The sequence below is a fragment of the Diorhabda carinulata genome, chromosome 11 (assembly GCF_026250575.1).
Source record: "Diorhabda carinulata isolate Delta chromosome 11, icDioCari1.1, whole genome shotgun sequence".
Classification (NCBI taxonomy): Eukaryota; Metazoa; Arthropoda; class Insecta; order Coleoptera; family Chrysomelidae; genus Diorhabda; species Diorhabda carinulata.
Genome location: NC_079470.1, coordinates 10,133,625 through 10,147,897, shown reverse-complemented (window position 1 = coordinate 10,147,897; position 14,273 = coordinate 10,133,625). Strand labels below are relative to the sequence as shown.

The following is a 14,273-nucleotide window of genomic DNA, read 5'->3' as shown; positions in this document are numbered from 1 at the left end:
ATTTCTCGAAAAGTATATCTAAGATATTTTGTGTAAATTCTCGGATATTTAAAATGGTTGAAAGATCAAAGATCTATAAAGTTCTTAATATAAAAAAATCTTTTATCTCTGAACCAAAGGTTAGAAATGAATTATTTGAATTCATTATTATTTTGTTGACATATTTTTTTATTATATAGCACAAAAATTAAAATTTGCTCATAACTCAATAAAATTGTTTTATTTATTCGTTTTAAACATAATATAAAATAGTACAAAAAACGTTTTTTGGTACGCAGAATCTGAAATGTTCTTAGATGAATTTCAATGTGACGGATTATCATTTGTTGGGGGGTAAATGAAAATCAAATTACAAGAATTTAATAACGGAAGAGAGAAGTAAATATGAAAAATAACAAAAAACAAGTACACCTACATAATAACATATGAGAGAACATAGAAGAAACCAAGGAATATGTAAATAGAAAATTCAAGGATTGGGAATTCAGAACTTTTAAAGATTGTTTGTTACCACTAAATTAAAGGGTATTCTGGTCTAAAAATTAGCATTTTTCAAGACTCTTAAAAATATGTCGTTAAGCAGATTTTTAAAAATTCACAGTATTTCCGGAGATACAATAGATTTTGATATCTCTCTATCGCGTCTGTCTTGGATTTAAATAAAGTCAATTTGGAGTTTTAAAAAATTCGAAAAAGGCAAGAAAATTGATATTTCATGTCGACGCCATTTTGTGCCATTTTTTTTTTGGCTAAGGTCAATACGATAGAGACATCTTTACAGATTGGAAATTTTTCAATTTTTTTGTTACAAATCACTACAAGGGCTGGAATCATGTCAACCAGGTTGCATCGTTTATACCTTTTTCAATCATCTATAGATACGGTTTTGAACAAGTCAATATTTTGAAGATTAGGATAATAAAGTTTATCTGTACATGTATCAGAAAACATAAGTTGGATATTAACGGTGGTTTGAAACAAGACGGTTGTAAAATAATCTATAATTAGGTAGGAGAAAGAATAATTAATGGGAAATGGAAATAAATCATGTTTTGTATCTTCGGTATCTTAGCATGATGAATGATATATTGAAACACAGCAGATAAAGTGAGTGAGTAGTGATAGTGAAAGTGTGTTCAATACGAATATCATCAATGGTTCCAAATGTGAGTGATTCAAATACGAACTTTGTTAAATCCATTTAGCGGTGGTAAATAAAAATCTTTTCCCAATGTAGATTCCAGTACTGGTGTCATGATCAATATTTCATCTTCTTCGTTATTCCATTCCATATTTTGTATTGATCCATTTATTCTGGTACAAATTTTGAGAAAATCTTGACTAAAACAAAATAAAAGTATTTGAAATAAATGCTGTATAACAATATTATTGAATTATCACTATGGATTGAATCATTTAAAAAAAGTTTCAACGAACTTAAAACAATTGGCACTAATATGACATTCTGGCTAGCCACAAAGACCTGTATCTGTAAACCTATAAACCTTTTTCACCTATAGAAATGGAGAACAGAAATTAATTAAATAAAATTATAATATCCTGTCGTTTTCATAGATAACAAAGAAATTAGCAAATGAACTTGCCCGAAGTACAAAAATGGAACAAGTTCAACTAAAATCAAAAAGTTCAGGAAGAAAAAATTCAAAAACGCAGACAGCACAAAACTTAGAAATTTTATTTGCAATTTTATCAACTTTGCTAATCTAAAAGATTTGCAAAAAGCTATAGACTTAGAATTGAAGATATTTTTGTTTTACTAAAATAGTATCATCATGCCACACAATGAGCCAGCTGCAAAATAATTAAAATGTGATTAATGATAATGTATCTGTTACGATTTCTAAATTTTATATGTTAGAAGCTAAGCCCGGCAACGCTGGACTACGGGCGTCTAGAAGAAACACAGCGAGAACCGGCAGCATTCAATATACAAGAGTTGTGGACGTTAAAAATGTAAAAATATGTTTAATGTATATAAATATATTTCACATCCATATAAAATACAAAAATAATAGATGTAATTAAAGTTTGTGCGTTTCCAAAGTACAATAGTGTATTATTATTATAAAAGAAGCAATAGAACAAACACCACACCTAAACAGTATCAAAACACAAAATCTGTGAAACAAGTTTGTTTACAGTGTTCTACTTTTTCAGTAAATGTATTTTATGCTATCGAGCTACACACAGGTTATCTAGTAGGCCCATAGCGTGGTAATGATTGTCTTCCATTCTTTCCTGTTTCTTGCCTTCGCCTTCCATTAGATCTCCTTCTTCCGCATAACATATTTTTTTCAATTAGATGTGGAAAAGGGACTGATGATATTCATCAACCAAAGTTATCATATTTGGAATTGCTGCCATTTCTAAATGTTTTTGATGTATCCTCGGACAGGAGTTTCTAACCTCATTACGCACAAAGCAAGATCAGAAATGAAGATTTATCACTTTTTACTGTGAACTTGTGCAATTATGTCTGAGATTCTAAAGTATTCTCCCAAGTTCCTTAAAACCTTGTAAAATATTTTACTTATGAACTCCTCGCCCCCTCTCTCATATTTGGAAAGATAAATAAGTAAAATTTTTAACTTAGATATTAAAGGTTATGAAATTCCCTTCTAATGATGATGAATTTGTTAAAGATGATATCGCATGTGCATTGTGACCAAAAATTTTAAATGGAATACTATGGTAAGGCACTGGCACAGTATTCACTTCTGATTAATTTATTCTAACACTTTTTTCTTTCAGAACGAATAGATTAGAACAGATTAACATCACTATGAACTCACAGAATCTTCTAAATCTTTTATCTGCGTAATCACCAAAACAATGCTCATAATAATCAAGATCTCAATCCTTCATATCAACTCTTATCCTACATTCAGAATTTATCCTATACCTAACAGATGGTAGGAAAAATGTATCGGTCGAGACAGAAATATTTGTACAAATCCTATATCGTGGAGATGTCTAATTCCAAATGTTAATAACTGCACCAAATGCATAGCAACAGAAAATTTTGTACAGGAAACATCGCAAGTCATATTAATAGGAATAGTCCATCCTATTCAAATCCATGATCAGTCGATCCGATCAACCAGTGTCTTATTAACCGAAAAACCAATTGCTATTGAGTATCCTTCACAAAATCAAGATAGAAAAATTGAAAATTCCAGAAACCCATAGTCAAATCCAATCAATAGAGCCGTTGGAAAATCTGCCCCAGACCTAACCAGAACTAATACTTTATTAATATCTGTTTTAATAATTTTATTGAAGAAGAAAAGAAGAATTTCATTATTCCTTTTTGGACCCAAGCTGCAACCAGCCCAGGTCCAAGTATTACAGGACTTCGAGGACGAAGTCTAAGCCAAAGAAGGGAGGAAAAATGTAAGAATAAGGAAACGGAAGACGGTTGCCGGCCGATGCTTAATCCGCAGACCAGATATTATAAATTAATAGAACACAGACTTTTAAATAGTTTGTTGTAGTAAAATATATTTAAGTACTATTAAAAATTCCAAAGTGTATTTTTGAAAATAAAATTGGTTGATGTGGATATTGCATTATCTTGTGAAGTTTTTCACAATTAATTTAGCGATGTGGTAATTAATTAGGTTCGAGGAGATTTTCTACACACCGAGTTGAAAGTTATTAATGTATGGGTGGGTAGCACAATATACAAATTTCGATAACAACTCAAACTTACCATATATACATAATACCAAACAAAACAATGTATACAAAATTATACATAAAACGAAAGGCTAAACTTAGATGTAGGCGTCTAAGAGCTACTCGCTTTGCTGTCCCGAGACAGAATGATTTTCTCCTCGATATTATTTAAGACATTTCTATATACGAGGTCTGGCTATTAGATAAGGGGGCTGGTTACGAAAATGGTTTTATTATAAAAATTACTCTACAATCGAATGCTCTCCCTCAATACAATCGCCACACACCTTTCCATACGTTTTTTCCATTGATCAAAGCAGTGCTGGAATTCTTCTTTGGTTAAGGCCTTTAGAAGCTCTGCCGTTTTTTGCTTTACCGCTTTCCCTCGACCCAAATCGGGTACCTTTCAAAGCAGATTTTATCTTCGGAAACAAAAAAAGTCGCACAGTGTCAAATCTGGTGAGTATAGCGAGTATTAGAGCACTGGAATGCGCTTACTGGTCAAATACTGCTTCACAGATAGCGCGTTATGGACAGGTACAAACTTCACGGGTGTTCTTTCACAACTCGGGCACAACTAGTTATCGCAGTGTTGCCAAAACTGACAAATAGTAAATCTCACCCGTCTAGGGCGACCTCTAGGTGCGCAGTCTCGTTATTTATTAGCCAGACCTCGTATAATAGTTAATTTTTGCCGTTGTACAGCTAATATAAATAGATATATTTTCGATTCTTTTCGAATAATCTCGGCAACTTCGTACAAATGAGCAGATCATAGCGACACATATTCACAATAGACTCAAGTTGTTAAGATCGTTAGGTTTCAAGTATACGGTACAAAAACTGTATTTACAGTAGTTTAGACAATATTCCATCGATAAATTTCGTTTAATTAATTACAAATCATTACTGAGGTAAGTAACATAAGTATATATTAATAATAGTTAAATATCTGAATAATTATTTGGTTTAAAAAGGTAAATATTCAAGGTTTTCAAGGAGTGGCTTAAATATTGTTTAGAATGAAATAAGAAACATTTACTAGATTTAATCAATTATTGTATTCAAGACGAAAACTGAAGAGCTTTAAAACATTTTAATTGTCTAATAATTATCTTATTTACTAAAGATAATATAATTCAAATATACAGTTTATAATTGCACAGATACGAACACTAATAGAATTTCTAAAAATTGAAAATATTAGAATTCTTCTATCAAAAATTATGTCAAATACCTACAAAAAGAACATAATTTTGGGAATACATTCTTAATTATCTGCAATTACTGTTTTGATTGTCGTTTGTAAAGCTAAATTTCAAACGGGCAGCGAACAATCCGTTTTGTTTTGTTATTTTTTGCTTTTGATTTTAATGGCGTTTTAAAAAAATCCGTCATCACAATATTATTTTCGCAAACCCCTTCTGCAAACACTGCAACCCCCCAGTGGTTCGTGAACCACCGGTTGGTAATCACTGTTCTAAAGTATGTTAAAAAAACAAGGATACTTCTTCAAATATGATTTTCTCTAGAACTGATTTATAAATATCTACAAAAAGTTCAAAATTTTGGGGATCACATGAATTTGTTTTTAGGAAGTACTATCTTGAGACAATTGACAACGGAATATCACAAGAAACTGTTATAAAGAAATGGCGTTAATAGATCAGTTATTTCCAAACGTTCACAGTGCTTTAGAAACGATATCTAAACAAGAAAATTTTACTGATTTCGTGATAACTTACTGCGATAAAATAGAAAAAGGACAAGGTTTTATGGGGGACGTTTTTTTCTTGAACATACAGGATAAAAACAGTAATAAGAAATTGGAATTGGTCGTGAAGCAGTCAACAGATTCGGAGTATGTTAGGAATAATATACCGATACATATTCTATATAATAATGAGAGTAATTTTTACGAGAAAATTTGGCCGACATTTATCGATTTTCAGAAAGAAAATTTAAAAACATTGATATTCAATAATTTACCGAAGTGTTATGCAACAGATCTAAAACCAGGGAACGAATTTTTAATATTAGAAAATTTAAACAAGAATAATTTTTCTAATATAGACAAAAATCACTTTTTCAACAGAGAGCAGGCTGAATACATCCTTATAAAATTTGGTCAATTTCACGGTCTGTCGTTTGCGTATAAAAATAAATATCCAAAAGAATTTTCAGCATTGAGCCAAGTATTAATACCTTACTGGATGATACTGTCAAACATAGATTTATTCCAAAGCTTAATGAAGAAAGGTTTTACCGAATGTTTACGGTATTTAGATCCCTCCACTGATTTAAATATCATAGAAAAAATTAAGGGATATGTGGAAAACGGGGTAGCTATATTCCAAAATTCTGTTACATACAATGGAAACAACGGTGTTATCTTACAGGGAGATTGTTGGAGTAATAATATATTTTTAAAATATAATGTAAGTATTGTTAAAAATTATATAAAAGGTGGAATTTTATAATATATAGTTCATAGTTGCCATGTTGGGTGGCCAAGGGTCCGTTGAGCACATACGCCTTCAGATAGGCCCTTCGTGTCCCACTAGACCTTACCGAAGGCCGATTGAGAAGCCGATCAAATGCTTTGGCTTGAACCCTTTGGCGTCATTAGGCAAGCTGTGAAGCTTGTCTAAGTGTTTAAACCTCCTCCATGCACCAATGGGACTCCGGATCGTCCGTGATGCCCATGGTATGGAAATGGCGTCTTAGTATCTGGTTAGAAGTCCCGTCATTAGTCGGATTTCGAGCCCGCCTTGCGAGTAAACCGTTGAGAGACGCGATAGCAACACTGAGAATGGGTTCTGGACCCATCGGTGAGTTCCCAGTCTGGCCTGTGAGTCCGCCTTGTCGTTGCCTTTGTTTCTCGAGTGACCGGACACCAAAACGAGCTGAATCTTGCAGCCATCACTCACCAGATTCTGTAAGACTCTCTTGCACTCCAACATTAGCCTAGAGCACGATTGCGTGTTTCTCAAGCGAAAAAGATTCGCTTATTTTGGGGTGTCCTTCGCAGAAGTATGCTCCGATCAAGCCATTCCTCCTGGAACCGTCTGTATCCATTATTCAGTATAGTGGACTTGGAGTCACCATTCCACTCATACGGTTGCAGGCGTCATTTGGTCGTTGCCCATTGAAATAATCGTATCCACCTGTTGACTGCGTCCAGATTTTTGCCTGGTCAGTTGATACAGCCTGCAGTTCTTTGTGGAAGTTCAGCCTGTAGGCTAGATCCAAGGGTGGGAGGCCCAGTAGGACTTTTATAATATATGAAAGGGCTCAATAGCCCTTAAAGACACAAGACTTGGAATTGTTCTATTACTTTCCTTCATTTCCAATTATTTTCATCCATTCTAGTTATATACCTTATCCAACTGAGTCTTTTTTTTCTGACCACTATCCCTACTCAGATTATATATTGCTTCCTGCGATTATTCTCTTCTTCAATTTTTAGTGATTTGGTTTGGTTCCTTCTGATATACTTTGGCTGTCAACTCTTCTCCTCCTGCTGTTGTCCTCACCCAATTTATTTTTCAACTATTTATAATTATTTTATTAAATTCCCTAACGTTTTTTCTTCTTTTTAGAATATAGGAAAATTAGAAGATATGAAAATGATCGACTTTCAAATATCAAACGTTGGTTCCGTTGTACACGATTTATCATACTGTTTGTATGCAGGTGGTAGTAAAGAAATTTTCGATAATTTCAATCACTACCTTAAAATTTACCACGAAAGTTTAAGCGATACCTGTTTAAAATTCAGTTGTCCGAATTTCATATCGTTAGACGAATTGAAAGAAGAATGGAAAAATTATGGACGGTGTGGATTCATACTTGGGATAATATTAATCGACATCAAATTATCGGAAAATGTTTCGTTAGATGACATGGCAAAAATGAATGATGAGGGCGTACAAAACTTTAGTCAAGATGATGCCCAAACTATCAAAAGAAAATTATTGGAATTAGTTAACCACATGTTTGAAAATGATTTTTTGTAATTAATACATTTTAATAGATTAATTATATATTAATTAATATAACCCTGTTGTTGGAGGCTACAAGCTATAAGCAAAAAGGCTGAAATTTTTTTTACAAGTTGACTAATTTATATAAGAAAAACTTCAGAAGTCTATCGATTTCTCATTATTTCAGTCTGTGATGAAAATAGAGGAAAATAAAAAATATTACACTGTAGGGTATGGAGTTTTTTTCGATAAAAAAAAGGTCCCTTACAATTATATTCTAAAAGCTTATGACCCTGATAACTGTGAAAATTTTCTTCAACTCTCAAATAAGTCAAGTGATGATGAATTCGAAAGTGAAAAATCAGATTCCAATTCCAAAATAATTCTGGAAATTTTTTTTGACTCTGAGAAATCGATAGACTTCTGAAGTTTTTCTTAAATCAATTAGTACACTTTAAAATACTTGTAAAAAAGGTTTCAATGTTGTACTACGATTTTTCATTCTAATTATGCCGTTTCCTTTCCAGGAGACCTTTCCCTTTCCTCCTATAACTGTTATCTTTATTCCTTCACATATTTTTCTCTTTTTCAATCCCCTTTATAGTGGGGATAATTTTAGCATAAAATGTATATTAATTGAGTTTAAGATCACTTTCCATTTGTAGACACTGTAATATTTGTAAGACAATTAAGATTATCCCAAATAAATTGTAATTATAATATCAATATCACTTAATTCTAATAGCAAATATTCAATTTATACATACTTATTTCCATAATCTTGCAACATTCTGCAAAATGTTTGTATGAACCAAGATCCCAATTTTCTATTTCTTATAGCAGCATATCCACGAAAGGACGCCCAAAACGTTAATGTATCACTTATATTTGCACTGGGCCCATCAGTTGTCAAGGTAGTATGTATATCTTCTACATTTTTACTTTCTAATGCTGTTAATGATAAAAAAATAATTATTTCGTTTGGAAATACGATAACTTAGTTGTACAATAGTTTTAAAAGGGTTACTAAATCTCAATTTTCAATATTCATTTTAGGATATCAGAAATTCTTTGTGGCATTAAGAAAACTGGATAAATTTAAAAGCTGCATTATTAAGTACTTTTATGATTCTACGAATTATACTGGAAATTATTTTACATACATTTTTGGCATTCATTGCCTTGGCATGACTGAAGGATTAAAATTTTTGGTTTCCCTGCTAAATTCCTCTGGTTTCTAGTAAACATAATTTCTTGTATTTTGGAAACTTTTACATGACAGCTATTACAACCGTATATCACTCCTAAAAACAAACATAAGCATTGATCAATACAATAGCACCAAGACTGGTCTTTTGTAACAATCGTGAATCATCTTCACATATTTTTTTTGCAATACATATACTGCAATGTTTACTGTTACTGTTACTGCACAATAACCAGCATAGTGAATTTCTAGTAGTCAACAACTTTTCCATTTACCGATAGTCCTATTTTCCACTGAATTTTGTCAGTGATAAATTTTTAACATTATGTATAGTATACATAGAAATAGATTAGGGATCACAATGTCCTGCAACCTCAAAATATATTATGCCTGTTTTTAATGTCTACTGAGTTGCAGAGTTCCAATAAATTCCAGTATCTGGAAGAAATCTTCACTCCTACCAATTTATTTTCAGAAGCATTTTTTGCATATACTTGTTACAGTGACATATTTTTGAACTAGGTAAAGTGGAGTGCTGCTTCCTGCTTATAGAATCTACTCTCATTGGTTTTTATTTTTATATAATTTATAACAATTTAGCTCTACAACAAAAATTCCATTTCAATTTCTTGATATTGTTAGTTTTGTTGTGTGATTTGGTGACCTACAGACCAAGTACTAAATTAGGGTGAGAATATCAAATACTTTTAATAATTTTGTGATTTGCATAAATACACAAACAATATTGTACCATTGAATTACTTACCTTCGTCCCCGTGTGACATGATACAAATAAATAAACTAGATTCATTACATATAGAATCTACTATAGTCTTAATCTCTTGCAACATTACTAAATGGTTCAGATCATTTTTTACAATCACTTTATATCCAAATTGTTTGAAAACCTCTTCAAGTTTATCCCTATCCTTATTTGTTCCTTGTCTATTGAGCAAGATTTTACCAGATGGAGGTAATAAGTGCTATAATAATAACAAAAAAGAATATATACATACAGAAGAAAATTCATTGACTTTCAATATCTATCAACTCACAAACAGCCTATAATTTATTAAAAGCTTTTACGTTGTTTTTATTGTTGAAAATTTCTTCAAGAATAAATATTATTTTTTGGCTGTAATTTAAGATAGAGCAAAGCATATTCGTTATTGCCATACATACTCAAATTCTTAATAAAATGAAAATGTTACCCTACCTCAAATTGTTGTTTTTCATTTTTCTAAACTGCAAAAATATTGTGTAAAAATGCGTGCAAATACTTACATGAAAGAAAAAAATAAACATGTAATAATTTGTGATTAAAAATAATAATTTGTTAAGCAGTATATATTAACCTTAAATTCTCTATGTACTTCATTATAGAATAATTCCTGATTAATAATAAGAACAACTCCAGGTCTACTTGGATCTATTTCATAACAATCTTCCAATGTTTCCACACTATTTGTGACAGATTTAATGGTAGGAGTTAAGTTATGTTGATATTCCATAAAGTAATTTTCATGTTGTTCGTTTTCAACAATTTGTTGTAATGACATATTTTCCAAATTTCTTTTAGTAGCCCTCTCTACTCTTTGATTATCCATACAAGTTACTGAAATTTGTCTGTTGTGACTTATTGGTTCTAAACTCCAATGTCCACTTTGTAAAGGTTGATAGTTAATTTTATTGGCAGATCTATTTGAATTCTGTCTAATTTCTTCTGGAAACTAAAAATATCACACGATAATGTATTGCATATTTAATAATGATGAAAATCATTTCTTAGATACCTATCTAAAATCTTATCTTACCCCTGATAATGCAGTTTCTAATTTGTCTTTTAAATGTTCCATTCCCATAACTTTGAGGGTTTGTTTTATTTCATTATAATTCAATTGATTTATACTTTCCCATTTTAAAAAGTACACCTCGAGGTATTCTTCACCGTATTCATCAAAATATATATTGCATCTATTGAAGCTTTCCCTGACATAGTTGAGAAAAGTTTTTGTATCTTTTCTATCGAAGTTGTCACAAATTAAATAAATGGTTTTTTTAAGCTTGTTAAGGTATAGAGAATGGGGTTGATTTGGTAGAAAATGAGCAATAACATCCGATTTTTCGTAGCCTACAAATAATATAGGAAGTTGAGTTATTTTAATTAGCCATTAATTAAGCTTTTGTCTACAAATTTTAACAATCTTTTCACAATAAAACCTTTCTCTCTCTTTCAATTTATTTTAAAAAATACATCTCAAAAACCAAGTTTCATTCTTTTGCAGCTAGAAAGATTTCATCAATACTTCAGATATATTCCAATACAATTGTACATGATTATTGTTAGATTTTACAAATCAACATTTTCTTTGGCCATTTACTTATCATTATTTTCACTACACACATTTTTGCTCAATGTTAGTTCTTATACTTATATTAGCCATAATATATTTCTATGGTGTTTTTGCTCTTGATAATTGATCATTTAAACTCACCTAATTTCCGTAAAACTGCATAGTTTTTTATAGTACAAAATGCTTCTACCAATTTTCTTTCCCAATAATCTCTTTTGTGCGAATGGTATTCTGCCCATAAAGACAATATATTTTTACTGCCACCTGCCAATAATAATAATATTCTCTGAAGCTGAACTTCTATTTCAGTGCGATCTTCTAGTAATAAGTAAATCACAGATATCTAAAATCAAAACATTTATGGAAATATAAATAAAAATAGACACCGACAAATAATTGTTATTAAACATTCCAATAACCAAAATTCCTGGTAATTAAACGAACAAATAATAGTAAATTAATCAAAAGTGTATAACGAAGTCTTTTATTCACGAGGCGAAGTTTACTGCCACAACCGCTAGCGCATGGAGTAAATCACTAAGAGTGAGTAAATACGTGACTAGAATACTATACTTTATCCACAACTACTAAATATTTTTATTGAATTTTCTTTTTGAATATTTTCTTAATATTAAGTATATAATTTTAAAAGATGATGATATTTATTTATAGTTACTAATAATTCCTTTTGTCAGTTCAAAAAAGATTCATAGGTCATATTATATACTTTACTTAACTTTTCTGGCAATAAATTTAATGAGGTAACTTCAGAAGTTTACCTAATTCGTAGTAATGTCAAAGAAAACAACACAAAATACCAAGTAATATAAGCACACAAACAATAATGTTGACATATTTTGTGTTTCGAAAGCTACTTCAATTTATAAATTATTTCGAAAAACATGGTATGTTAATAAACATTTATGCACATTCCAAGTTACTGATGGATCAGTGTAGATATTCGAACTGGCTTAGAATTTAGTCTATAAAAATTCACTTTCTAATTTTTTTTTATGTGTACAGAAAGGATACGGGAAATATTTAGTGATTTACATGATAAAACTTTAAAAACTAATTTTTTGTACCACAACCATATAATATTATAGCTAAATCAAAGAAGCATCTGGCAAAAGTGATTAATGGATTCATTAATTCCTGCTGTGATTAAATAAACAGATTTATAATGAGTATATTATACAACAGCCGTGGATAATAGTGGTGTTTGCATATTTGTATAGACTTAAAATTGATTATTCACTATTAATAAGAAAAAACAAAACTTACTATTAAAATAATCAATTATTAAGAAATAATTTATTTTTTATTATAAAATAAATTATCACTTGAAGGTAAGCACACTCTTGGTGTGGTAATTTGGTTTATTATTTCAAGAATTTAAGTCAAAAATTTTTCTGACAATTGTTCTAGGTTTATTCTATATTCTTCTAAAATACAGCATCAAAGAAAATATATTTTTCACAATTTTCTCACATAATATGTCAATGCCATATTTTGGAAAATATAGAACAAACCTAGAATAACACATAACAACCACTAGAATTTTGATACCTAAAATTTGGGGTGCCAGCTCAGAAGTGATTATTTTTTCAATTTTCTCTAACTAAAAGTTTCATACTCAGCCATTTTGGAACAATGAAGAACAAATCTAGAAAAACCTGGAACAACCTTTAAAATTTTTGTAACTTCAAAGTTTCAGTGCAGTGCCAACTTCTTGTGGGTGTACAAAAGAGCTTTCCACATTTTAATGAGTATAAGAGATGGAGTTAATTATGAGGCAGATTTAATAAAGCTCATAATTAAATCTAAAAGATACTTTATTAAATGGAGAGTAGAGCTGTTAGCTGGCTATGCAATTGGTTCAATTTTATCTTGAAACTGTAATATCCTCTAAGATATTCTTCAGAATAAAATAATAGGAAATTTTGTTAAATAAATACTTGTGATAATGCAGGTTAATAAATATAATTATTTTACCAAAAATAGCTAAAACCAATAATTAATATCTATTATATATGTTGCACTCAATCAGAATAGTTACCAATTCATCAATGTCCAGTTCTTGTTCAATCTGTTTAACTTTTTCAACATTCAAAAGACTCCTTGCATCCGGTAAACTTACTATAGGATTTGTTGCAGCATCTGTAGTTTCACATGGTAAAGTGTCTGAAAGAAAAATGTTATTTATTTTACTTTAAATAAGAATACATGAATTAGAAATATTTCATTTACTGGCAGTTTTTTATTGCTTTTGTAAGAATACTAACTACAATCTCAAGCTGTATCCAAGTTGTCTCTTTTTAAATGTGTCTAAATGATAATATAGTTGCAGATTCTGTAAAACATTTAAACACATCAAATTGCCACTAAATTTTCTCTAGCATAAACAGTTGTTTATGCAAAAGGATGATCAGTTCTTATCAAATCTAAACAAAGTATTAGTACCATATGGAATTAATTAGAATTACAGTCAATAAAATCAAAATTAAATTAAAAAATTACTGTTGACCATTTTTACAAACAAAAGTCATCACATATCGTTTACATAATTTTGCATAAACAATTTTATATTGAGTTTTTGTCATTATAAGGACAATATTACGTACCATTTAAATCGTCAACACTCTCGGAATCACTTTTATCACTTTCTACATAATTTGAATTATCGGTATCATATTTATTATTTGTATTGCCCATTGTTGTTATAATTTAAAAGTTTTAGTACTGTTAGAGGAAATTTTAAGGGGAATCCCTACGACGTAATCAATGATAACTTTGCCCATATGGAAAGTATAACTTTTACTTACTTTAGTAAACTAAGTATGTAGTTTAAAAGTGAAAAATAAAAGTTAAACTTAGGCTAAAACTCAAGACAATAATTATTATTAAAAGTACAAAAATATTACATTATTGACACATTCTTATATTCTTCTCTTTTATTTATAACATTTCCTAATTCTGACAAATAGGCTAAAGGCCCGATTATCCTTCTAAATTTGTGGAAACTGA

At 30.3% G+C, this 14,273-nt stretch overlaps 2 protein-coding genes across 3 annotated transcripts; one reads left to right on the top strand and one right to left on the bottom strand.

The window, feature by feature from the left end:
* Positions 1 to 201: 201 nt before the first annotated feature.
* LOC130899706 (caspase-8) lies at positions 202 to 14,206 on the bottom strand. 2 transcript variants are annotated; one of them, XM_057809846.1, is made up of 10 exons: positions 14,072 to 14,202; positions 13,871 to 14,016; positions 13,306 to 13,430; positions 11,388 to 11,589; positions 10,707 to 11,023; positions 10,248 to 10,622; positions 9,659 to 9,875; positions 8,849 to 8,989; positions 8,453 to 8,636; positions 202 to 1,341 (listed from the first exon to the last, which is right to left on the bottom strand). In XM_057809846.1, exons 2-10 carry the CDS (start codon positions 13,959 to 13,961, stop codon positions 1,176 to 1,178), a joined length of 1,818 nt encoding a protein of 605 aa, XP_057665829.1. In that variant the 5' UTR covers positions 13,962 to 14,016; positions 14,072 to 14,202; the 3' UTR covers positions 202 to 1,175. The 2 variants fall into 2 exon arrangements, with proteins under 2 accessions (XP_057665829.1, XP_057665830.1); XM_057809847.1 differs by having other exon boundaries at positions 13,871 to 14,206.
* Positions 4,447 to 8,436, top strand: LOC130899708 (uncharacterized). The gene is made up of 3 exons (XM_057809848.1): positions 4,447 to 4,613; positions 5,295 to 6,137; positions 7,302 to 8,436. The coding sequence occupies exons 2-3, from the start codon at positions 5,352 to 5,354 to the stop codon at positions 7,716 to 7,718; spliced, it is 1,203 nt and encodes a 400-aa protein (XP_057665831.1). The 5' UTR covers positions 4,447 to 4,613; positions 5,295 to 5,351; the 3' UTR covers positions 7,719 to 8,436.
* Positions 14,207 to 14,273: the final 67 nt, after the last annotated feature.

Excerpts from the sequence above, each read along its gene's own strand:
- LOC130899708 (XM_057809848.1), top strand. The coding sequence starts at position 5,352 with ATGGCGTTAATAGATCAGTTATTTCCAAACGTTCACAGTGCTTTAGAA. Across the intron at positions 6,138-7,301 it reads ATATATTTTTAAAATATAAT|AATATAGGAAAATTAGAAGA; the intron begins GTAAGTATTGTT and ends TCTTCTTTTTAG.
- LOC130899706 (XM_057809847.1), bottom strand. The coding sequence starts at position 13,961 with ATGGGCAATACAAATAATAAATATGATACCGATAATTCAAATTATGTA. Across the intron at positions 11,590-13,305 it reads AACTGGACATTGATGAATTG|ATATCTGTGATTTACTTATT; the intron begins GTAACTATTCTG and ends TTTTGATTTTAG. Across the intron at positions 8,637-8,848 it reads AGGCAATGAATGCCAAAAAT|CATTAGAAAGTAAAAATGTA; the intron begins GTATGTAAAATA and ends TATCATTAACAG.